Source organism: Thalia democratica, chromosome 5 (genome assembly GCF_965202585.1).
Source record: "Thalia democratica chromosome 5, ktThaDemo2.hap1.1, whole genome shotgun sequence".
In the NCBI taxonomy this organism is placed as follows: domain Eukaryota; kingdom Metazoa; phylum Chordata; class Thaliacea; order Salpida; family Salpidae; genus Thalia; species Thalia democratica.
The window spans coordinates 58,431,339-58,458,735 of record NC_139169.1 but is presented as its reverse complement, the minus strand read 5'-3'; the positions used below and the strand labels follow the sequence as shown (position 1 = coordinate 58,458,735).

The following is a 27,397-nucleotide window of genomic DNA, read 5'->3' as shown; positions in this document are numbered from 1 at the left end:
ATTTCAGCTCACGAGCTCTCAATATGGTTTTTAAAATTTGAAAACCAGTTTAAAATTTTTTTACAAAATTCCTGGACCCTAAATTACTTTCTTCTATGAAAATTTTTAACACCTCATCAAGAAACTACATGCAAGCAGTTATTTTTGTCATTTATACACGGAACAATGACCGCACCAAAACAACCAGCAAACGTTGTCGTGAAAATTTGCATGCGTCGCGCACAACGCCACGACAGACTTGCATTGTTTCGATAGTCGGGCGGTCGAAAACCCACCGACCCGTGAAAAATTAAAACACAAACTGCTACCTTCTCATCAAAAACTTCTTAATAACACCAACACGCTCACTACTTGCCAGCTTCTGGTAATCCGTCGGCTCTCTGTTGGTTTTACACGAAGCCCTTGACAGACCGTAATGGGATTTGCGCGGATTGCTCAGTTCTTAATTGCTTTCAGATTAATAGTCCTATGAATTGGCGAGGCGTGAAGGGGCTAATAAGTTTTAATTTATTATCACTTTCATGTAATTCCGTTTTCGCGCGCACATTGGTAAAATGAAAGATGTTTTGTTTCGCGAATTTGATGCGGACTCGCATCGGTGAGCTTGTGTAAACAAAAATTAAAAACAAATATTTATGACCTTTGGTTTAGATTTAATAGATTAGTAAGTTTAAAAGTTTGGTTTTGTATAAAGTTAGCTTGGTGTTATTGAATATCTTGCCTTCTGAGTTTGTTTTTTATTTATAATTGTGTTGTGTTTAAGTATTTAAAGAAAATTGTTTTTGTAACATAATAGTTTTTATACACGTTTTGTATTGATTTTGGTGAGCGTGCGTTAAATTAAAAACACTTCTTTTTGTAACTATTTAAAAAAAGATTTTTTCAAACAATATAAACTTAAGTTTCTAATTTTTAAGATATGAATATTAAAAACTCTATGAGCATAAAAGTATCGTGTAATTTTTTTAAATGTTCTGTAACTTGTGCAATGCTTTGAATTAATCCTGTTTTGTTCTCGGAAATTGGGCACCTTATTTTCAATTATCCTTGCGGACGACAGTAATTTGAAGTGAAAGCTTTTTCAATGGATTCGACAATTATTAAGCTGTGAAAGCTGTGACATTTACAATTGAATTGATGGAAAACTCATTTTTTGCTCAGATGTAAACTATTAGGCAAATTTTAATCTGGTCGATTTTTGTGTTTTTATTGTGTAAAGATTAAACTAAACAAAAAAGTTATTTTTCTTCAAAAAAAAAAACTTTTGTTTTAATTAAATGCTGTTTTAAATTGAATAAAACAGTTTTGTACATAAAATAATAGTTTCTCCTAATGTTCCTAATGTTTATTTAGTTTTTAAAGTATTTTGGTAAAAATTTAATTTAAAAAACTTTAAAGATAGCTTTAAATTACATAAAACGATCTATATAAAGATTAACTTAAAGATTTATAAATTGTATTTCATAAATTTCAAAAAAATCTTTAACTAAATATTGTTCTAGAATTTGATATTAAGCTTTAAATTTTTTTTTAAGAATAGCTTTTTATTATTTTTTACTGGTTGAGCATAGCAAATGTACTTATAAAAAGCTAAAATCTAAAGCTCATTATGGTAGAAATTATTATTAGTTTTATCCACTTTTACACAACTCGATACAAAAATAATAAAACAACTATTACAATAAATAATTATCACCACTCTAATGAGAGACAGGTGTGTTGAGTATAAAAAAAAAATACCAGAAACAACTAGCCGACGCTCAATTAAAATCAAAAACACTCACGAAACACGAATTGTTAGCAATATGTTACTCAAAACCCCTTTTGCTGAATGGAAAGTAATGCGCCATCGCTTATTGTCAATATGTAATTGAGGTGCCCCGCAAGTGTGCACTTGATTAAGCCGTGTCATGCTCTTTTTAGCTGCTTTTCCCCAATAAAGACCAACAGTAAAGAGGCCCTCAATCAGTGTAGCATAATTAGCAAAAGCAGATGAGCAAACAACTTTCTGCTCTTTTTGTTCTTTAAATTTATCCTTATGTTTTATGGTGGCTGGTGTGTGAAAGTATTTTCATTGCTATTGTTTCGGATGGCGTTTAGTGGCAGTTAATGTTTGCTTGATCAACGCTCTGGAGGTTTAGTGAGCATTAAAAGTAAAAATAAAGGGAATAGGTTTTTATTATTATGCTGAAGTGAAACTATTGAGCAGTTTTTATTTTCTCTCTTAACAAATGACTTTAAAAATATTTTAACATAAATTTATCTTTAAAAATTTAAAAACAATTAATTAATTGTTACATGCATTTTTAGTTTTAATACGGTACAGTTTTCTTTTTTCTTTTTTTAGCTGTCTTTAAAGGATTAACAAGCAAATGTGGTAACTATAAAATATTATTTATTTTATTCAAAAGTTCTATTTTTAACATGAATTTATGACAATAAAAACAACCAAACTAACATTAAAAGATTTATAAAGTTAAAATAAACATTAAAATAAGGCGAACCATAGTTAAATTATACATTTTGAAAATGTTTCATAACAACATTTCTACTTTGGTTTGGATTGACAAAGTTTAACAGAAAGTGTTTTTAAGTAATTTCAAGCAATAACCAGTAAAAAACAAACAACTTAAAAACGGAATTGCTCGTTTTATAGCACACATGGCCATTATGTAGCAGTTATGCAGCGCTAAATTAACCAATTTTTGGTTTTATCAGACCACCTTTTAACCGCGCAATAAAAAGTAAATCATAACAATTTGGCTAAACCTGCGCAAATCCTGTTCAATCCATTAAGTGTTATCATGGATGTAATAGTACTGTCTATAACCGAAAAGGTATGCGCATTTATGGCCGAGACAGACTTTTATAATCTTGGATAGATTGCTAAGAATTAAAATGTTTAAAATAGTTATCAATACTTTTATAACAATTTCCTTTTTCGTTTTGTTCGCTGGTATATTAAAATACATGCGGTTACGTTTTAAACTTATTGTCTATATTTGGCAAATGCTTCGGTTGGTCAAAAAAAAAAAAGTTCTAAAGCAGATTCTAAAATTACAAAAATATAAAGCGAAAAAAGTAAAGACCGCAATAAAATTAAAGCATAGCACGTTATTAAATATAAGTTAAAAGGAATCTGAAAACTGTCAAAGTAAGCTTTATAATTAAAAAACTAAGTTCTTATCTAACATGGATCTTCAAATTATATCAGTAAACATAAAAACATAAAATGGACCATCTGATAATAAAAAATGTTATTTAGTTTACTTACGGGCAAAAAAAAATAACGCTATCATAGTGACTCATAGAAAAAATATATAACAAGCTGTGTTTTTAAAAAGAATAGATGTTTATCATTTTTAGGTGTTCACCCGTTTTTTTTTTTTGCGACATAAAAGCTTGTTTGATCAAGATAACGGGTGCGAATGTGTAATGGGATGGCATAAAACGCTGTTATAATTATAAACACCGTGCAAAATGACAGAAGCCTGATATTTAAGATTGAGAAGCAAAACTTGTGAGGGCAGGTGTCGCAATGCAACTTTAAATTTACCCTGACTCTCGCAAATATTCGCAGAAATCTCGAGCAAAAAAAAGAATCCAAGGAAAAAAGTGTTCAAAGCTCGGAGAGAAGTTGAAAAACGGCGGTGGTGTGTTTTACTAAACAGTAATCGTTGGCGATTAACGCTCGCATGTTTACTGTGGCTTTTAATGACACAAACGCGAGCTTCGAATGTCTATTTGTTAAGTTTGTTTAGATGAATTTTAGAGTTATAGTTTACTCTTAAAAGCGTTTTGTTTAGTATGTTTTTTGTATACAAACAGTAGTTTTTGTTTATCACAATCTTAAAAAATCAATTACAAGTTGGTGTATAATGTATTTATTTTTGATACTTTCAAATAATAAATCATAAAAAAAATACCAGAAAGATTTGTCTAGATAACATTTACAGGATAAATTATTTATAAGTTTCTTGTCACTACATTTAGTTTTTTAATCTAAGTGTAAAAAGAATCTAAAGAGTAGACTAATATTTACTGATTAATATATCATACAATATATTCTATAAGTAACATAGTAGACTGATATCAAAAAAAAAAGTTTTTGATCTTTAATAGATTTACAGATACAGTATCAGTTTTCATGTACGTCATAAAATTAAAACAAACTAATCTATAAAATATAAAGCTTTAAAAAACGGTTAGAATTAATGAGTATAAATTATTCTACTTTGTTAAAATTTATTTTTTTATTAAATTATCAACTTACTAGTTTTATAAATAATAATCAAAAAAAAACCATCGAGCTACATATTTATTTTTTCAATCAACAAACCCTTTTAAATCTGATTGGAAATAGCTTGATGTGTCAGTTAGTAGATTAAAAAACAGATTATAAAGTCGTTGTCCAAACTTAAATGGTATCCATCAACATACAAAAGTTTACAGAAAAAAAACTACAGTTTATGAAAAATATAAATACATAAACTATTTTTTTATTATGGAAGCAGAAATTATGCAAGGTAAATATTATAAAGATTAGTTTTATTGTTACGAATTAAAAATAAAATTTAAAAACTCAAAATTCGATCGAAAAATATGAAATATATAAGACTTTTATAACTGATCACTCAAAAAAAAAAAGAAAAAAAAAGAGGTCAAAGAGTTAGACTCATAAGGGTGTAGGGGTCAAAGGAAAAGTAATTGAAATATCATCTCAGCCGGTTTTGATCCATCAAACACAGCTTGTTTACTAAAAAGCATACACAAATGATTTAACAGTTTTTACGACTTAACCCAAGCAAAATATATCAGAGTTTGTCCTATAAATAAACCCTTTCTCTTTCCAACAACCCCCCAAAAAAGACGGCAAAACGCATTCTGCTAATACTTAATTAAGTTCAAACACTCAGAATAAGTCAGAACACTTCATAATTGATGTGTAAAAGCACTTTTTTCATTCATAACCGGCTTTGATGCTCGCGTCTGTTTTCGCATGCGCGGCGATGATAAGCAATCAACTAGAAAGAATACGCGCAACGGCTGGTCAAAAGGACGCAACGCGATAAATCAAAAGCATCAGCATAAACATTCATTGCCCCACACACAAGAATACACCGCGCGGCCTTTTGCACCTTTTGATTGACGGTAGCTCTTATATACAGTCGTTTAAGTAATAAAATAATGAAATAGTTTACTACTCGCTTTTTGATATATTTCGCTAATTAAGTGAACAATTTGTTAATATTTTATTCGGTAATTACCCTTGTAGAACCAATGAACAATTTGACTGTTAGCTTTGTTAACTGCTCTATTAAATGTTAAATCTGTCACTGGGTTGTTTCAAATTCTTCATGAAGATTTAATTAGCTGTGCATTTGACAGTTAAATTTTTGAAGTAAGAAAATTTATGACCAATAAGTAATATAATTAAGTTTATCTGATTTAATTTGCTCGTTTAATGAGAAACCCACAATGTACTTCCAAAAAACCACCGTCATTTCAGCCTTTAAGGACTTTGAATATCAGTCACCTTACTTTAAAAGTCAGCCACCTTTGTCGTAAAGTTTTTGAAAATGAACATGCTTTAAAAAGTAGACTAATCACTGAGTTAAATGAAAATTCAAATGGAAAAGGTGTCAGTGCAGTGATGACCAGGTTATTAGTTTGAATAATAATTGAATAATGAATGAGAGGTCGCCATGCAGTATCTACTCATATATAAGGGGGCGAGCGCAGTTTAGCCAGCATTAAATAATTGATTCATTTGCATCGTTTAGCTTTTAGCAAACTTTTCATTTTTAATTCAGATTTAAGTTTATGCGGCGTGTAATAATAGTGATAAAGAGATGATTTTTTGACACAAAATTGGGCTTTGACCGTTTATTTTTTTTTTCAATTTGGCTTACTGGTGTTGTGACTTTGTTTAACAACAACTTTCAATAAAGTCAGGCTTTGCTGTTTTTAGTTAGTGAACTGTTTCAGTAAAACAATTAAGTTTTTTTTTGAGTGTACTAAGAATAATAATTTAATGAAATAGTGTTTGTTTAAAAGTTGCTACCATTTTTATAAATTTTTTTTTTTAACAAAACACTTACTTCGATAAAGCTTTTCATATAGAAGTTAAATAAGCCTACAATTTTTAAATAGTTACTAGTTTATTCTTTTTGGCTATGATTCTTCAGTAATATAATATGCTAAAATTTGTTTAAATGAACTTGTATTGAAATTTTTTTAAGGTCAACATATGTTAGCACAATGTAGATTAGTTTACTACTTTAAATTGTTCATATTGTTAAAATTACAATAACAAAACATTCATTATGTTTTTAAATTTCGGTAGTTTCTTTGAAAAGTTATATGTAAAGTAAAAAATATTCATATACATATCAATCACTTTTTGGCTATGATTCTTGAACATAAAAATAGGTTAAAAAGTAATTCTAAATGAACTTGTGTTGAACTATTTTTAAGGTCATCATATGTTATCACAATATAGGTAAGTTTACTACTTTAAGTTGTTTATACTGTTGAAATACTAATAACAAAACGTTAATTATATTTATAAATTTCAGTAATTTCTTTGAACAGTTTTATGTTAAGTAAAAAATATTTATTACATACTATCACATATGTTTTAGGTAATAATAAATAATAAACTCTAAAAGAAATGAAACGGGGCTGTATTTCTGAAAGTAAGTCACTTTTTTTAAATTCTACTATAAACAAACATTATTAGTTTTTAAATAAACTAGAGTGGTTTTAGAAACACTAGTTTTACCAATAACTTGGTCAATATTTAAAACAAGACTTTAGATTACAACAAATAAAATTATGTTTCTACATTTTCTATTTAAAATTATATTCAAATACTTTACACCTTTTAAAGTTATACAAACAAAACCAGACGGCAGCGTGTCCCATAAAAAGAAGGAAAGTTCGGAAAATTCAATGGATTATGACCGGAAGGATTATGCAGTTGTCAAATGCTATTCAGATTCAGAACTTACAACAAACAGTGAGTTTATAAAAACAAGTAAACTTACTAAACTGAACTTGTGCTTCTTTAAACCATTTTTTTTTATAATTAGCCAATAACTTGCTTGTTTACTTAGAACTCTCGTAAAATATTAAGTTTACTGCTGCTTCTAGTTAAGCCATTTTGTCATTACTTAATTTGTAATTGTCTACTAAGCTGTAACTAATGAACTTCCTCTTTATTCCAGAACTGTTCTTAAGCTAATTGTGGACTAATTGTGAAACTTTTTAAAAAATTAAGAAAACTATTTTGTATGGAAAAAGCATTATAGTTGTATACTAGTTTATAGATAACATAACATAAACTTAAGAACAAAAGATTTATAAAAATAAAATAAACAATATTTTCATGTTTTAGAAATGTAAAAAAAAGTTATTGTTTTTTTCGTGTAACTTTAAGGCTAGACGAATAAAAATTCACATAAAAAACAAACAGCTTTGCCACCGTGATAACTAAAGTATTTGCAAAACAACTGTTTTGTCTAACTTATTCGCAAGCTTTCAATGTTAATGACTAATCTTGTACTTTTTCAACTTAACAAGTCAAAAACAAAACTTCTATAAAAACAAATACCGTAAGCGCTATCAGCCATTTTCAAATTTTAGCGTTCGAAAGTGGCAGCAAGGAAACGTCGACGCCGGAGCAGCGCATAGCAGCGCGCAGAGGCGACGAAAAGCGCGGGAAAACGCCAGACAACCTGCAGCAGCTGCAACAGACCGTGACAGACCTGCAGGACCAGGTACGACTGCTGCACAACCACAACCTGTACAATTACCAGAGGATACAGTACATGAGCCTGCAGATGTACTCCATGCTCAACTCACAACATCCGGGCTTCCAGCAGCAGAAAGTCCAGCCCATAGTGAGCCACCTGTCTAAATTTGGCAACGGGCTGCTGGTTCAGGGCGAGAAAGGGTTGGCCGGACCGCTGCAAGAGTGGATAATCAACGCGTCGAAGAACGGCAAAAACCATACAGGTCAGTTGTTGTTAATTTTTACTTTAATAACTTATAGTAGAAAACAAACTTGTTATAACTTGGTTTAAATACAAAAAAAAAATTTCCGTGAAAAAAAAAGTGCGTTGTTTATACTGTTTAAACTAATTAGTAAAAAAAAGTAAAATAAATTTTAAGTGGTAATAATTTCTAGTTTTTTAAATAAAACAAGTTTATACCAAGTTGAAATAACAATTTAATTCAACATATTTTATAGGAATGATGCTAAACAACCAGTACAACCAACCAGCAGCAAATGAGCTTGAGAAAAATGAAGATTCTATAACATCGGAAGAAAAGCGTTCAGAGCGTTTTCAAAGCCTCACGTTTGAGAAAAACGAGTCTATAAAAAGAACAAACGGTTCCTTCGATGTTAACAGTAGCTCTTTGAAGAATATAAACAATTCTTGTAATCGTAAGTAGACACTTATATAAACTTTTGTTTCTTAGTTCTTTAATTTGAGCTTTTAAAATTCGACCTTTTGCATATTTAAAAAAAAAAAAATATTTGTCTCATTCATAAATTAATCATTTTTATTTTTTAATTTGAAACTGTTTTAAAAACCTTAAACAAGCTTTATTTTTTGTTTTATAATTTGGAATATAATTTTGCCATAAACTTTAAAAACTAGGATTAAAATTTAAAAAAAAAATTGTAAAACAAATCCATTGATGCAGAAACTAAGGAAGAGTTGAACTTTAGACGCTTAATTCCAACCACATGCTCATCAAGTTTCTACCCAGAAAAAGAAAGAAATGGAAGTCAAAGACTTAAAAGCACTTCTGAAAATTCGGCTTTTCAAGAAAACCACAAAACAAGTTAGAATACGATTCATTAAAAAAATCAATTTATTGTAATAGCACAACTTTAAGCTTAAAAAGTCGCATGTTTACCTCATAACCACAAGCATTATTCCGCGAGCTTAATTTTGCTTTATAACATTAACTTAAAGCAACAAAACCAACAAGCTGTTTATACTCTTAATTAGGTACCTTTTAAAGTAATCGCTTTCTTTACCACATTACCATTAGTAGAAGCATCCGCTTGATTAAGCCAGTGCAAAAATAAAGCCATGGCTAATCGATCGTTAATAACTTTATAGCTTACAGTTTTGAAACTGATTACCAAACGCTTATCTCTGATTATTTTCATTATTCGTTTGCGCACAGTGTCGTCACAGAGGAATCAACAAATTGCTTCTAACGACTTTCTTCCTGTCAAAAATGTTAGCCGTCAATTAAGAAGTCCTTCACGAGCGTCTGAGCATGAATTTGATGTTGCGAAAGAAAAAAACCAGCAGACGCTTCAAGTAGTCAGCACCAGCAATAAAAATAAAGTCACAGCCGAAAGCGTTCGAAAATCGACAACAGCCGGAAAACTCTCGCCGTTACCAAAAATAGCTTTTTCAGACGACAACTCAAAAATATCTTCAGACTTCAATCAAAAGATTCTTGATCTGTCGAGGTCGAGCTCCTGCGATGCCGCGAACGATCAATCGGAAAACATCACTGAAGTAAAGTCGGACGATGGCAAAAACAGCAGATCCTCCTCCATTACACCTTCCTTTCTTGCTTCCAACTCATTGACTGCTCTCGCCCAATTGGCTTCAAACAGGTGAGATTTGTTGAAAGAAGTGTTTTATGCATAATAACTATTTTTCTGTTGAATAATACTTTATAATGGTGATTTTTTATTAACAGTTCATTAATGAACCACGACAGACTCTTACCGACTCAAAAATTAAGCTTTCAGCCAACCTCTGGGCAACCTAACGAAGAAGCAAAGTTATTGAAGAGCACTGTCTCATGTGATATTTGCAGCAAACCTTTTTCGTGCCAAAGTGCCTTGGATGTAAGTGTATTTAATTTATTATATAAATTTCAATAAGTTATGACTAATAAAATCAAATCTGAATTTTTTGTATTTGGTCAACTCAAGCACTAGTTTATAATTAATAATTCTTTTACGCAAACTATGTGCAATTTAACTAAAACTATATAAGTAGCTTAACTTTCGAATTTTAACTAATTATTAGTTGTCTACTAAACTGAAAAGTACATTTTTAATTGTGAATTTTCTAAGCAAACAAAAACTGCTGTCCAACCTTTTATAATAACAAAAATGTTATCTAAAAATAAAGTTTATCTTTAATTATTTTTCAAATTAACTAAAAACAAATCCATGGTAAAAGTCAGCTTTTATGACTTAAAATGCATGTAGTTACTTACTGTTATTACGCTAACTTCAACTTTTTCTCAAAGATCCATCTCAGAAGTCACACCAAGGAACGGCCGTTCAGATGTTCTGCTTGCGACCGAGGCTTCACGACGAAGGGAAACCTGAAGCAGCACCTTCTGACCCACAACATAACCGACGTGGGCGACGACCTCCTGGACCAGATCATCGACAAAACGAGCTCCGCGCAGCACCTGACCGGTGAGTGTTTTCGGGAAAATCTGATGTTTTTATAGCACGAAATTGTTTTTATGGCTCACAAAAAATTGAATACAAGTTTAGTCAGGTTGTTTAGCATATTTTTTTTAAATTAAATTTTCATTTATGTGACCTATTGTAAACATAAGTGTTTAGAAAAAGTAAGAAGATATGAAAAAAAAACAACATTTGTTGAATAAAAAACACTGTTTTTACAATAACTTCTTTCTAAAAAAAGATTGACAATTTGTTTTATTTTTAAAATATTTTTATACTAAGCTTTAATATAAGTCAAATCAGTAAAAAATGCTAAAAAATGTTGTAGTTTAGTAAAAAAGTAGTTTCAAAAGCTATTATTTACTTCATTTTATAGGATAACATTCTTTGACTAGTAACTTTTAAATCGTTAAAAACATTTAAAATAGACAGTTAAAGATTTGATATTGCCAAACAGACTAGACAAGACAATAATTATTTATAAAAACCTCAACAAAAACCAGTTGCTTGAAAACTGTTTAAACAAAGACTGTATTATTAATAAACAAATGTAATGAGATTTAAAATTTTACCATTAAATAAAAAAAAAAAAAATAAATTTGTTTTTTAACAAAAAAAGTATTTCCATTTATACTAGTTCAAGAAGTACTTATCAAACAAATAATTACAGGCTTACCAGTATCAAATGAAACACAGTCTAATTGTTCCGTTGGGGAAAAAGTTAGTTTTTATTTTTTATTTTTTTATGTTTTTACCTTCTTGTTAAAACATTATAAACAAAAGACTTTGAAGCCTATGTTATGTAAAAAATTGTTTGTAAATACATAAAGTGTAGTCTTTTAAGTTAAATTAATTTTTATTAATTACAAAGTTTTTATTAACAATTGTAAGTTGTCTATTAAATTTAGTATTTTTAAATAAAGACGTTTAAAAAGTATAAAATATACTACATTTATCAAAATGACAAACACAGACTTATATTGAAAAAATTAAATGTGGAAACAGATAAAGAGTATTTCAAATCGTTTAAAAAGCTGTATACTTCTGGTTTTTCAAAAACAATTTAAATACTTTTTTACTTAAGTATTTAACCAGGCGTAAACACTTAGAGCATATGTGAAAGTCTTATTAAAGGCTATAAATGAATAATCAAAATTTTAGGACTGCTATGTAACTATATATCAAGTTATATTTTCCTACTGCAAACAACATAGTACATACAAAAATGTGTAATTTTTTTTACCAAATACTCTAAAATAGTACTAAAAAATAAACCTATTAATGTATTATACAAAATCAGAGGCACAGAGATACCAATGGGTCTCAGTCAGGTCCAGACCCTAAAAAGTCGTTCCCAAGACACTGGTGCCACGTTTGCCAGAAGCAATTCTCCTCGGCAAGCTCCTTGCAAGTACGTTTCAAATAAACACAAAAAAAAATCAAGTTAAAATTAATCAAACAATAATTGATTGATCAAGCAGTTTTAGTTTCATTTTAAATTAGATTGTGATATTGTAAACACATTTCTTAGATTCATAATCGAACTCATACGGGAGAAAAGCCGTTTGCCTGTAACGTCTGCGGAAGAGCGTTCACGACAAAAGGAAACTTGAAAGTAAGATACTTTTTTTCAAACACACGTGTCTTGCAAAGCTGTTGCTTTGTTGCTTGAATGTTCTATATAACTTCAAGCAAAACTAGTTCACTTAAAGTGTATCGAACATTAAAGAAAAAGTACTGTAGTAACTTTTGCTTGCTTTACTAAATGATTGTTATTATTTTATTAAAGGTTTTTAAAACTAATAATATGTTGAGCTGTCTGTTCTACATGGTAAAGTAAAAAAAAAAATTAAACGGGTTTTTAAAAACAATTGCATCCATAACAAAACATTAGCAGTTATTTTAAAACTTTAAATTATAAAAAAGCCAATAGAGTGTTTTTTTACTAAATTGTTTAAATTTACTATCTACCTAGGTCAACTGTAAACTAATAGTAATTTAATATAAGAATCATGTGAGTTTAAAAGATAAAATTCATAGATTTTAGTCGTAAACATATTAAGTAAGTGATATAAACCACTCTTTTTTATGTTAACATTGCAATGTAACTAAAACTCAAAACGTTTGAAACATGTGTTGAGAATTTATCAACTTTAGAAATTTACGTATTTTTCCAGTATTGATACCGAAACATAAAATTTAAACATATAAGTTTAACATTTCTTAGTTAAAATTTTCATGTAGGTGCACATGGGAACCCACGTTTTCGGCGCCGGAGGGTCTAGGAGGGGGAGGAGGATCTCTATGGACAACCCGCTCATCTCGCCCTTCATGAGGAACACCACCTACAACCCGATGACGAGGCAGCCAGCAGCAGGACACTCCATCAACAGGTTCCAGCAGAGCCAATTCAACGAAAGAATCCTGTATCAAGTTAGTTGCAAGTACTTTCGAGTTTTAGTAAAATAAAACCTTTGCAATTTTTTTTTTGTGTGAAAACTTTTTTTTAGATGTCTTATATATTAATTAATTATTTTTAAGAAAATTTCATTTGTCTTGCTTTTGAGTTTTGCGGAAATTTTTAGTTATTTAGTTTATGCTTTTTTTCTAAGATAAGAAAGGCTGTATATATTGTAATTGTTACTAATCATTTTAATCTTAAAGAAACAAATTTAATCTTTTATCTTTATAAAGTCAACTCAATTAATTTAAAAACAAACACTCAAGATCAAAAACATGTTATTTTATGTTTTTTAAACTGTAAAGGTAAAACTTGACACAAATAAGAAACAAATGGTGATTCATACTCCTTTAATAAAACTTCTTATTAATAAAATTTGGTAAGATCAACTATAAGCTTATAAATAAGTAGTAAGACTAATAGTAACATATTTTTCTAAGAAGATTTTTTAGAACCAAAATAGTTTATGCAAAGGCTGCTTTTAAAGTTACAGGATTTTTTTTTATGTAAATTTAAATTAATTAAGGTCAAAGCGCGGCTGCCGAAAAAATCTACTTCTATAGTTTTTTAAGGTGTTGTTTTTACTTTATTAATCATTAAAATGTAATTTTTAAAGTTAATGTTAACGTCAATGACTTTTTAAAATACGAACTGCAGACAAAAATAACATTTCCGACAAAGTTGTAAAAATATGTTTATTTTCAGTATGCGGCAAACGCACTTCAGTCGAGGGGCTTCAAGCAGTCTGCCTTTTACAACTCTGCTGCGTCAAACCAACTTCTCCCTACTTTGGGGTCAGTGGCTTCGAACGCGGCCCAGTCGAGGTTGCTGCTGAACAATGGCAGCAGGTGCGACGTACCAAGCATACAAACTTCAACTAACACCCCTTTGTCTACAAGTAATTACTTTTAATTTAGCTATAAAGATTACGACAAGTATTTTAAAAAGAAGTTAAAGTTTATTTATTTTTATACTCGTTAAATCAAAACTACATCTTCAACTTTATATATTAGTTTAGCATAGATCAATTTGTTGATCAAACATTAATAAAAACAGTGTCCACCAATACGGTTAACAACTTTGTTAATGTTTTACAAGTATTTGTACAGTAGACAATAAACTCAGTTCTTACTTACTTCACTGTACCGAGACATTAAAAAATAACAATTAACAGTTTCTGAAAGTGTGACACCAACTTTCAACGCGAACTTGCTACAGCCAGGTGTGAACAACAAGATAACTGCTCAGCTCATATGGAAAGCGTGCCAGAAGGCACAAGAACAAGTAAAAACAACTATCAAGCTTCAGTAGCAATTTTACCAACCAATAATGTTATTTATATAAATGCTGGATTTTTTTCACGTTTTAAGCAATTTTTTTAATTAAGTTTTGATTTCGAAAACAGCGTTAGTGTTTTTATTAAAGTTTTTTATTGTTATTTCAACTTTGATACGATGCATAGATTTTTATCTAAAGCTTTTTTTTACTTTTTTGTAAAATCTGTAAACATAAGTAATATTAATAAAAGATTACCTCAAAATAAACTGAAAGTAAATTATGTTTTGAACCTAAAAATAAGTGTTTAATGTATAAGAATGTATAGTATTGCTAACTGTACAACTTAGCTAAATGTTTAACATGAAACGTCTTTAAACTTGAATAATTTGTAGCATACTTAAAACTTTTTTAAGACTAATACGCAAATATTTAGTTACAAAGTGTATTTCTTTCTTTTTTCTAAATTAAGCAAACTTTGCTTCACTTTTCTTATTTATATATTGTTGCTATTTTTTGAAAGTTTCAAGAAACTTCTTTTGTATTCGTTATTTATTTCTGTTCGCATTAAGTTTATTAAAAATGATTTCGTAATTAAGAGTATTATGTATGAAATCAATAAGGCAAGCTGACAGCTAGAAAAATATTAGAAACTGAAAAAAATCGAAAGTTTTTTGATAACAACTGTAATAATTGAAAGTAGACAGTCATTATGGTATTTGACTCTGTAAACGTCAATAATATTAAATTTAAAACTGAAAACTGTTTTTATAACAAGCTTAAGTTTCGAAAATTATTTTTCCATGTTTGAAAAGTGCAGCGCATGAAAATATTAAACTGCACTGTTAAAGCAAATGTTTTTTGAACATGCCTGTTCAGTGTTTAAGTTCAATAAAGTTAGCCTATTTACCTACTAGTTAAGCTGATTAAACACTTTCAAGAAATTCTTACAGCTTAAACACGTTCGGTAGTAGTTTGCAATTCTACTATTCTTTGCAATTTTGCCAAATACATCAATTTTTAGAAGATTACCGATTTTAAAACATAAACTATTTCGGTTTGTCTTTTGTTTTTATTTGCATTGTTACAGCGATAACTTGTAAATATTGGCAGAATTTTTTCAGTTTTACAACTGCGCAGTCACAGCTTTTCGCTGATATTTATCGATTTTAGAATCGGTCGATTTAGCTTTAAGCGATGTACATGTGCACCTAATTCGACTTTAGTATTAAAATTTGTTTGTTTTCAATAACTTTGTGGTGGAGCACGAGTTGAGCTGTTTGCTGAAAAAACGGGTTGAACGGTTATAATTTTTCATTGAAATTTTGTGCAGATCAGCGCGTTTCAAAACAGGCAAGTATGACTGCTATTCCGTCGAGATATTTTTACTCTTGACATAAACTTTATAAACAGTACCAAATATTATCTAAGCATTTATATTGCATCTTATCTTATTCAAAAAAAATTTTTGTTTTCTGAATATTTTCTAAATCTAAAATCTGAATATTTTCTACAACTTTTAAGAAAGCTAAGCCGTAACATTTTTTATTAATTTAAATAAAACTAGTAGCTCGATTAGATATAATGCTTTAACTTTCATTTAAGTTTGTAAAAAGTGCACAAATTTTAAAAGCTTAAAAATTCTAACAAAAAAATATATTTCTTATTGTTATTCTTTACAGCTTATTTATAAAAACATGATCTGCTTAATCTATTATAGATATGACTTTTAATTTTATTTTATGAAAAAAGTAGTTTGTTTTTTTTGTTAAACTCTAGTTTTTAGAACCATAAACTTTGATTTTATCAGTACATCAGCAAATATCTCAACCAGTAAAACGAAGTCAAAAGATACTTCTATTTCAAGTGTTTTTAAACCCCCTATAAACTAAATAAACAGAAAAAAGGTGAGATAAATTATATTTTCTTAATTAAATACTAATCAAAACTTTCTCACAAAAACAAACAAATTTACTGATTTTTATGTTGCTATTGATAACTACTTAAGTAAAAAAATATTATAAAAAAACCTTTACGCGAAGGTATAGTTTTTAAAATATTATTGTTTATATAAATTGAGCTTATAAACTTTTTTCAAATTATTTTTACAATTGAACAGTTTATGTAAAAAAAATAAATAAACTAACTAATAATAAGCTTAAAATACATGTTATTAGAATATTATTAATACATATTAAACAATAAAAACCTCAAAACTCAGCCAATACTTGAATAGCTACATTTTTTAAGCAAAAAATTAAGCAAAAATTAAGCAAAAATAAAAAAAAGATTAATTTATAGCAAAACTGATAATTTCGCTACGAAGCCAATTCATTATTAAAAAATGAAATAAAACATATAAAACTAAAAGTGATTAGATAAAAATCTTAAGACTTAAGTTTTAAAATAAGTAAAAAAAAAGTAAAAAAAGTAACAGCGTTTACTGTTGGAAAATTTTAAAGTTAGCTTTAATTTTTACATAACTTGTAATAAAAAACCATATTTTATATAGCTAATTTTAAGAAAAAACTGAATGATAAGAAAAAAGTTTTTTATAGCTAATTGATGAATAATAATGACATTTTTATGTTTAGTTTTTAGTTTGACGTAGATGTGAAAAATAATACATAAAACTTTATAGAATTTATTTTTAACGAATAAACTGAAAATATTTAATGATAACATCTTTTTATGCTCAATGTAAATAACTATATTTGCCAAGTGAACGAATAAAGGTTTTTTTGTTTTTGTTGTATCGTTCATACTACTAGCTACTAACTTAACATGGCGATAAATATAGTAAACAGTATTCAAAATTTGAATAATATTATTTTTTTATGTTTTGTTTTTTAAGTATAAAGTTGTACACAACGTTTTAATGACAAAAATAATTTTAAATTCTTTTAGCATTGTTAATTAAATTGAGTATTAAAAAAAACTTTATAAATACCAACACACTTAGGTACCACTTCTAAGTACTGAAATAAAGCTAACCTTTACAAATTGTAGATATTTTTAGATCTACTTGATTTTTTATACTTGTTAAACTAATCTAGACTTTTATACTAATCTACTTGAAAAAAAAACTTTTAAAACTTCAATATTAATGTTTTATAATATGTTTGAAGTGTAACTTTGTAACAAAAAAAAATTCATTAGATTATGTTCAGTAAAAGTTTTTTATGTTAATTTAAACTGCAAAGCAACACGCTCAAAATATTTTCTGTTTAGTTTCGATAAGTTAGTTTAGAAAATAAACTCCTAAACGTAAAATAAAACTTCTTCAACCCAGTTACAATTTACGTTGACTTGTTTTAAAGTTTTAAAGTTTCTTAAGATAACTACTCGACAGATAAATTTTAAAGTAATCATAAAACAAGATCAACTTTATACTTCTTCTTTGTTTTATTTATTTACGAAGTAAACTAGATAATTTATATATTTTTGTTGAAAAATATGTTTCTTAGTTAATATAAAACAAAACTTTTAATTACCTTTGTTTTCAAACAACATTAAATAATGCTTACTTTTCACTACCTGTTTATAAGTCTTAAAATATATTGTTTCTAAATTTACTATTAAACTTATGTTCTGAAATACTACAATTTTTAAAAAGTTAGTTTGTTTTCTTTTTCTAAAAAGGAAACATTGAACTAGAAAATTTAAAAGCATTATACAGAATTGTTTTTTACCAAAATTAGGTTATAAACTACTTTTTGAGCTATTTTTTTTTTAAATTTACTATAAAGTTACATACATATCTTTAATCAACCAAACAACTTTATCTTACAAAAAAAACAACAAGTAATACAAGTTTGAAATAAAAGCGAAAAAAAATAATATTTTAAAGATTAAAACGACAAAACAAAACGCAGCAAATATGGCTTGTGGGAAGCCGTAAACTTATATTGATGTTGTGTCAGCATGGAAATATGAATATCAATCAAAAGAGTATAAATGCAAACATAAAGCACAAGTTGTATATTTTGGTGCCAAAAAGTAAGTTTAACTGTTAAAAATCTGAATAATTTTTTGCACAGCCGAACTTGCGCTAAATATTATTTCTTTACGGTTACAATTGCTTGTGATATGTGTAGCGAATTGTAAGATAAAAATATTTTCTTGGAAAATAGTACATAAGCAAGGAAAGGAAACATTATTTGTATCAAAACTTAAAAAATAGAAAGTTCTACCTCAAAAATCACGAGCGATTGATTTTCAATAAAGCAACCTCGATTAAAGTTCACAAAATTTCGGCTGACATCACCAATGAGCTCTCTGGTTATTGCTAGTTTCACCCGCACATCGATTAAAACACGATATATGATATCATTGCGCGACTGTGGGTGAAATTTACTATCTGCTGCTGCTGCGTTTTTGCCAATGGGATAAATTAAATTTGTGTGTTCGCTCTTGATTTAAAATGAAAAAACCCTCTGAGAGCTAAAAAGGGCAGCTGTCGCGAGGCAAAATATAATAACACACTTTGGTTGAAAAACCTACGAGCAACTGCACAAACTGTTTTTAGTACAGTCTATTGAAATATTTTTATTGCAATGTATCAATTTTATTTTTTGTAAAATTTTACAAGATTGAAAACAGCTTGTACTTGGCTTGAAATCAAGCATGAGGTGTTTAAGATGTTTTTTTATTCTATTAGTGATTGAAATTATGCTTATAACATTTATCATTTTATTTTAGGTTTAAAACAATTGTTTATATCCAAAAAAAATTTTTTTGCGTTACATACTGACATGCTGTTCGTATGATAAGAATTATCTAAAACTGCTATAAACTAAGGTGTTTCATTGGTATTTTATTTTATGTAATTTATTTTTGAGTATACAAGTTAATTAAAAACAATATTTCAAGTACGTATTTTGTGTTAAGTAAGCTATAAACATTAAAGCTCATGTTCTGCTAAAAAATACACTTTTAAGCAAAAAGTTTTTAATCTTAAATTCTAATACTGATAAAAAATTTCTTGAATTCAATTAAAAACACATATTTAGACAAAATAGCAGTTTTTCAAAATTTAACAGTCTATATAATTTTTTTTTACATTTAAAATAAATCAAATAACTAATTGTTTAATCGGTAAACTGTTTGTTGTGGATTTTGTTTAAAACTACTTGTTATAAAATATCTTAATTATCAGCTTTAATTTAAGCACAGGTTGTTTTTTTATAAGTAGATTTTACTTATTGAAAATTCAGCACACATAAGATGTTTGAAAAAAAAAAAACCATTGACATTGGTGTAACAATAAGATTATATTCATAATTTGAAACCACAGAGAATTAATAAATTGTTCTGTTATACTTATTGATTAGATAAAAGTAACAGCTGTCCTTTTATATGGTTATTGGTTACAACTCAATTCTAACTATTTTCATTTGTATATGAGATAAAATCTTTAAAAAGTTTTCAATCAAGTTATAAGAGATTAAAGGTCTGCGAAAAACTTATGATTTTCATTTATTGAGATAAGGGAATTGATAATAAAAATATTTGCGACTTATGATACCTTAACTGTTGGTGAGAAATGTTTAAATATCTGAAAGACTTGAATTATTGATTAAATTTTATATACATTTATCTGAGTTGGGACTATCAAATATTAAACAGGAAAGTAAAGCGAAAAATTTATTGTTGTGAGCCACTTGACGCATGCTCTCGTCGAGAGGCATACACAAGTTACAAGCACCAAATACAAAAAGTAACATTTTAGAAAGTGGTGCTCATGAAATTTCCACAAAAGCTATTGATTAAAAACATAATGAAAGTATACTAAATTAAAAGGCATACTTACCAAACAAAACTGACACTCAAAACTTTCTAAAATCCTGTTGACCCGCCAGCTAGTTATTGTTTGATTTACTTATGGCAAGCTAAAAGCAATTGACAACTTTTCTATCTTTCGCAAATGAAAATTCGTTACTTTATTTATTTCATCACAGCAGCTTTTTTTTTGTAAAATTGCAATAACTTAACTAGATTTTTAACCAAATTTGAATAAATTTAAAAGTATAATGCAAGCTACTTTATAAAACTAACCTTTTTTAAAATTTTCTTTAAATTGTTAATGATGTTAATGAAAAACCTTAAACAAACGTACATACTTATTTATTTTTAAAGTTTTGAAACGTTATAAAAGCTGTAAACGATTATCTTAAATAGCTTTTAGAACTAATAATATAAATTATAAAAGAAAATGTTTTCTAGCATTATTAGAAGGTATATTTAATAAAAACTAAAATCTTTTTAGTTGTAAAAACAATTTTTTTACATGTGTTTTATCCACTTAAAAACTTACTAAGCCGTGTTAATGGTAAAATCAACATGGAGCCGAAGTTCTCAGATAATCATGCTGACTTCTCTTATGTTATTAAACGGTTATGACGTTTAGCGTCTTATTTTGTTAAAAAGTTTTAAAATTAATCTGAAATTTACGCATGAACGGATATTATTAATCACAAACTAATCAGCCGTGTGACACAGTTTTGTTCGAATAAACTTTATGTAGTTTGCCGTTTTTTAAACAAAAAATTCTTAAAGTTTGGTAGAAAGTTTAAACAAGTTTTAGTATAATAATTTTTAACTTAAAATACAAAATTAATCTTTTAATTTATTTCATATTCAGCTAGTGTATGTTCACTTTTTTTTAAGCTGATTTTTAGCAAATAATTTAACATATTTGCCGAAATTTTCAAATACTATTATTAAGTACCTAAACTTAAGCTTAACATAAGTTTTAATTATGACGCTATAGTAACTAAAAGTTCGAATATTTTATTTGTTAAGTTATAAATGTAGACTTCTTATTCAAATAATTAAAACAAAGTCGTAAGTATAATTTTAGAGTTTTCTGAAATGATTAAACATTTAAAATGTATACACTTTACAGTACTTATTTTTAAATATAAATAATTTAAAGTGTTTTGTCGTAAGATATGTTTATTTTCAAATATTTGTTTACATTTTCGATTTTACATGTTTAGCTTTCTAAAATTACTTATGTATCGAAAACTAATATACAAATTTTATTTACTTTAGTCGTATGCTTTTGAAAAAATTAAATGTATATATATAAGCTTAAGTTACCTTCAAAACTTAGTTCTTTTATACAGTACAAAGTTTAAGAATAGTATTTAATGTACAAGGCACAATCTTTAAAAACAACTCGTTTCAAAAACCAAAAACTTTATTTTCTTAATACTTGCATTTTTTATAAAAAAAATCTTTTTGTACAATTTTAGCTTTTGTTTTTTAGTGAATAGTTCTAACAGAAAGCAAACAAATTAATACTAAATACTTATTGTCTTGAATATTGATAAACATCATAAAAAAGTAAATTGTTTAAACTTCAGTCGTTCGATACTTTAGAAAAAGCTAAGAAAGGTCCACCCCTCAGCAAAAGGTCTTTGACCTACCTTATTTATTATGACGTAATAATAAAAACGAAAAAAATGTTTGTCTGAAGTGATTAGCACCTGTATTGATGTTGGCGTAATAAAAATTATTTTCCCTTTGTGCGCCGTTTTTGACAAAAAACTTCAAAGACACAATTAACTGTCATGTGGGTTTGTTGACCGATACACGGGCACGTAAAGCAAATGATAACTTCATACAAAAATTTTAACCGAAACATCAACCGAATTTAACGAGCTGTACTATTTAGCAATGTATTAATGCAAAGTCGTAAAAAAAGGTACATTACAAAATTATGATCGTAAAACACATATTTTCATGAAATTTCAAAGCAATTTTTTTGTAAATGTTGTTGGTAGTTATTTTATTTTTTGTATTAAACTATCATAACTGTTTAATAATCTTTAATTCAAATAAATGCTATATAATTTTTAACAAAAAAATAAAGTTCAAGAAAAAATTATATTTCAACAGTTTAGCTTTAGATTACTGTTTAAGTTTCTTTAAAAGATTTTTGTTTATTTTAAGTTTGTCTGATTATCTTCTTTTTACCTATTAAAAATATTTGAAAAAAAAAACAAAGCAGTACTAAAAGTAATTTATATAGGTTAATAAAAATTATAAATGTACAACCATCATTGTGTATAGCTGTACTAATAACGAAATTTTTGTAGGTGTTTATCCTTAATTCAAGCTAGATTCCTATAAAACTTATTGTTTAAAGAATATTTAACTTTATTTCGTTCTTTTTAAACATAAACTCACAAACTTTAGAAATAAAAATATATATTTAAACCTTTTAGCACATTTTTCTGTTTATATTTGTGCTTAATTGTTTTTTCTAATTTTTAAACTTTGCAACGAGTGAACGTGAAATATAAGTTTTATTTTGATTGTAATGTTATAAAAAAAAAACGTTTTAACGGGTTTACTTAATTTATATTTTTAATAGTTGAAGAGAAATTTGCATGTTATAAAAAGTAGTAACACAGTTTGTTACAAGTTAAATTAGACTGCATTTCTTTAAAAAAAAATTAAATCAAATTTTTTGTAAATTTTATCTAATTAAAAACTATGTAAATTTAATTTCTAAGTTATGTATAATTGAGATTTTTTTTTAGTTTGCATTACATCTTTAAAACTTAAAATATAATAATTATTTACTTTATAAAGTTTTTTAGTAAGTTTGAACAATTTAAAGTTTTAATTTAACTTAAACAACCAGCATTAAGAATTGATACATTTAAAAAATTACAAAACAAAGCCTCTAAGTTTTAGCTAGCTTTCTTAAATTACAATCACACTAAACTTAACTTCTAAATTTCAATTAAATTAATTTTTAACTTTAGGTTTTGTAAACAAATTAAAACTAGTAAACATTTTAAAAATATCAATAGTTCATTTGTAGCTTATAATCTAAACAATCATTGACTTTTAATTTTAGCTATATTATAAAAACGACACAAATAACAGCAGTAAAATAAAGATAGCTTCAACGTTATCGTTTTTATTAAATGATTAAAATTAAAAACGTTCTGCAAAAAACTTATTTAGTTTTAAAAGTTATTTTAGTTGAATGTTGTATTGAATGTGTCAAAGCTTGATTGACTATTTTTTTAATAAATTTTAATCCAAGATACTTTTAAAAACTATATGTATCTTTGGAAGGACAAAACTCTTGTTTTGAAAACATATTTTTTGTAATGGTTTTTTATAATATTTACTACTAATTATTTCCATGCTATGTAGTTTAAAAGAAGTATTTTCTTCTTACGCTTTAAAATATGAACATTATCTTTGGCTTAGTCGTACGTATTAATTTTACGGAAAAATTAACGTTAATAAAGGTGAGCAACGCATTTTAAAACTTTTAAGTTTTAATGCTATTGTATAAGAAAAAAGTTAACTAACCACTTTAGTACTAAATCTAGCATAACAAAATATTTTTTGTATTTTTATATTATCTGACAAACTTTATTACTTTCGACTAATTAAACTATGTCCAAGCATTTAGGTTTTTATTCCAGTTTATATATTCACTTTCTTTTGTTTTAACTATACTAATTTAAATATCAAAGGAACGTTAATTGTATAATAAAAAGGTAAAAGACTTAGGTAAAGCAAATGATTTTTTTGTAATATTCAAGTTTTATACTTACATAACAAAAAAATAAGAAAAATTTTAAGATGTATTCTATGTAAAACAAAGTCACACACTTTTGGTTATAATGTTTTTAAAAAATATTTCTAACTTAGTAAAACCTTTAATAAAACCTTAAAAGACTTAGATAACATAAAAACTTGTTTAAACTAAATTAACAAATTTTAATGAAGCACATTACACAAAAATAAATTCATACAACTTTTTGGATTGATATTATTATTTTTACTTTTGTTTATACTAAAATTTAAATTTATTAAAAAACTTAGTTTGTTTTGTAAAATCTTTTTAGTAAAAAAATTGCGTTCTTTCGATTACTTACGGATTATTTTAAACTTTTCGCGATAAAATAGTTCTTTAAAAACTTTTTCAAGTACAGTATTTCTTTTATCTTAGTTTCGCAAGCAACAAAATTAAACAAAACATTTAGTTAACTAATTTAATAATAAAAAAATTTTGGTATACAGAAAAATTTCTTAAAACTTATTGTGACAAACCATTTTAGATTTAAGCAAATGTCAATTTGCTTTTTAAACAAAAGAAAGATTATTACAGCATTTACTTTTCAAATAAACATTTAAAGCCTAATTTTATTGATCTCAAAGTCTGTGAAGGCTGTCTCTATAAGCTAAAACAAGCTCGAATGCACAATAATAATAATTTTCATTTTATTCAAAATCAATCAATTTAGTCGCAGCACATCTATATAGTAGTTTTATTGTAATACACTCTAATCCGAGAAGTAATAGAGTTTTGGAGGATTAATTTGAACTATACTACATTGTCACAGGCTCGCTTGATTGAAAGTCTATAATCTATAACCTTTAATAATTTAAAGTAGATCAAAAGCATTTAATAAATTTTGTCTAAACACTTTTAAACACGGTTAGTAAAAATCTATTTAACTCTAATTTGCTTTCCTCTTTAATTTATGGGTTGTAGATTACTACAGTTATGTGTTTTTGCGTTTATTTTTTGTGTTTAAAACTGTAACTAATATTTTGTAAATTACTTTATCAATGAATGTTTTATTAAGATGTATTAGTATAGAAGCTATTTGATTTTAACTGTATAATTTTTAAAACTTATTCAAACTTGTTTTATTTATGCTATATTACCTTAAGCATACTGTGTAAGGTTCTCAACTAAACTAAAATTTTTAGAATATACTATCAAAATTCACTTTAACTAAAATTAACCTGTAATTCAAGCACAATTAATTAAATATGCTTGTTATGTAATTATCTCTAACAAATTTAATTAAATAAACATTTTTTAAAGTTCTTGAGGATACAACTAATTAAGTATTAGAGTGTTAAATTCATTTAAGTAAAATTGGTACCGTTGACTCAATGTTTACTTTTAAGCGTAAGTAGCACTATTTAACAATAATGTGCTTGTTATAAAGTTTTTTAATTTTTTTTCATGTTCTCATCATTAAAATGTATAAACATGTTGGTTTTAAAGTCGCATTAAATATTTGTTTATTTCAGTATAATGTTTTAGAAGGTAAGAAAAATTTATAAGTTTGTATAATAAAGTTTTATCTTTTGATAAATTTAAGCTGCAAAAAAACTTAAGCTCTACACCTTCGTTTTGTTTATTTAAACTGAAACTAATAGTTGTATATTTTTAAACTCATTATACTATAAGCAATCTTGCAATAAAAAAATTTAAAAAACTTTTTTTTTGTAAAATAATGTTGTGATTAATACTTTTTAGTTTTTTAAGCCTGATCTAATAAAAATTTTCTTTATTAAAAATTAAAACACACTTTACAAACCATTTTTTTTTGTTGTACGAATACAGAGAACAACAAAATTACAACATCAGAATACAATGCAAAATTTTAAAAAATATACAAAAGAAAATATTGTATACTTTTCAATGTGGTAAAACATTTTCCGTTGCTCGACGATCTACCCAATCTGAAAAAAATAGTTGTTTAAGAGTAATTGTCATCAATCAATAGTAATGTTTGTAAATTTAATATTTTTATACTCTTCAAGTCATTAACTTACACTCTTAGTTTTAAAATTTAGCATTTAAGCAAGAAAGTGTTTAGTTTTAACGGATAGGTGTAAGTATAACTAACATGAATTTGTACTGAAGTGTTTTATTCATTTGATAAAATTGAAAAATTTTTACAACGTTTTAAACTTTTTTAGTACTAGTAAAGTCTAAAGAAAAACTTACCTGCTGTTTGCTTTTTTTGAAAGCGTTGAAAAAATGACTAGCTATGTTGTTACATGAACTTATCGAAAAATTGCTTGCTTCTAATGGAGACAAAAAATCTAAGCATTATAAACTTTAAATATCAAACTATTATAAATACATTAAGTTGTTTAATAAAGTATACAAGTTAATAGTTTTTTTATTACAAGTTATTAATTTAATTAATTTGTTCTTTACCACTTATTTTATTGTAAATTTTGAATACCATTATTTGTTATTGTTAATTTTTAAATCGTTAATTACTAGTGTTTATAAAAAACCATTTTCGTAAATTTCATTGAAACGTTTTAACGTCTTATTTTAAAAAGTTTTTGTTTAGCAGTTTTATTGAACTAAGTAAATGTTTTAAATATATTCAAGATTTATATTAAACCAAAAAAGTACAAAACTTACACTTTCAAAAAGTTAAAAGCTTTAGTGAACTTCCAAACAACTATTTATTGTTTTTATTAAAAGTAATTTTTGCAACTGTATTTGATCAAACCTGTAGTGTTAGATTTGAAAAGAAATCTTGATTGGGTTTTGTTTAATGCAGCCATTGTGTTCAACGTCGGTATAAGTTGGTTTGAGGCAGATGAACTGTAAAAACTTGACTGTTTCAGACGTCTAGATTGAAGTGTGTTTGCTGCATACTGTTAAAAAGGAGGCAATTTCTAAGCAAAACAAAGTTAAATTTATTTCGTTAAAAATTAGTATTGATACGTGTTTTAAATCTAAAGCAAAAAAATTAGTATGTTTTTTTTTGATATATTTATAACTTTATCTTTTTGTATTTTAGAGTTTTATAAAAAAAGACAGCGCTAAGTAAAGTCTTAATAAAAATAATACTTAATTTTTTAATTTTTTATAATAACATATCCGCCTACACATTCCAATAGTTTTGTTTTTTTTACTTGCAAACGTATAACCAAAAACTTAACGCAAAATCTACAAAAAAATAACCTTAAGTAATATTAATTCTAGGTAAAGTTTTTTTATTAAAGTTTTATAAAATTTTAAAATATAAATTTAATGATCGGTCGGTAGAACTCTTAAATAAAAAATTTTAAACAACGTTTGTATCACACTAACAATAAAACTGCATAGCTTAACTTCAAGTTCAGTAATATTTACTAGCTTTAAAGTACACAAATGAAATCAAAAACTTAACTATGAAGATTTTATTTTATCTATCTTTAAAGGTACAATAACTACTTTTACTGAAAGTTATGATAAACCAAATAAATTCTTTCAAGATACATTAAAGCAGACTCAGCATCGGTCAAAGACCTCTTCAGTACTTACTTTAAAAAATTATTCAAATATAATTCTATTTGAAAAAGATTTTTTAAATGAGCACTGAAGAGGTCTTTGACCGATGCTGAGT

The 27,397-nt window shown here is 26.7% G+C and overlaps 1 protein-coding gene across 2 annotated transcripts; it reads left to right on the top strand.

Moving 5' to 3' along the window:
- The first annotated feature begins 6,643 nt into the window (after window positions 1-6,643).
- Window positions 6,644-14,698, top strand: LOC145835852 (uncharacterized). 2 transcript variants are annotated; one of them, XM_082943591.1, is made up of 14 exons: window positions 6,644-6,698; window positions 6,911-7,021; window positions 7,648-8,019; window positions 8,255-8,452; window positions 8,716-8,856; window positions 9,208-9,652; window positions 9,760-9,889; window positions 10,300-10,474; window positions 11,139-11,188; window positions 11,769-11,879; window positions 12,000-12,083; window positions 12,713-12,901; window positions 13,635-13,827; window positions 14,104-14,698. In XM_082943591.1, exons 1-14 carry the CDS (start codon window positions 6,674-6,676, stop codon window positions 14,238-14,240), a joined length of 2,361 nt encoding a protein of 786 aa, XP_082799717.1. In that variant the 5' UTR covers window positions 6,644-6,673; the 3' UTR covers window positions 14,241-14,698. The 2 variants fall into 2 exon arrangements, with proteins under 2 accessions (XP_082799717.1, XP_082799716.1); XM_082943590.1 differs by having other exon boundaries at window positions 9,739-9,889.
- The last annotated feature ends 12,699 nt before the right edge of the window (window positions 14,699-27,397 follow it).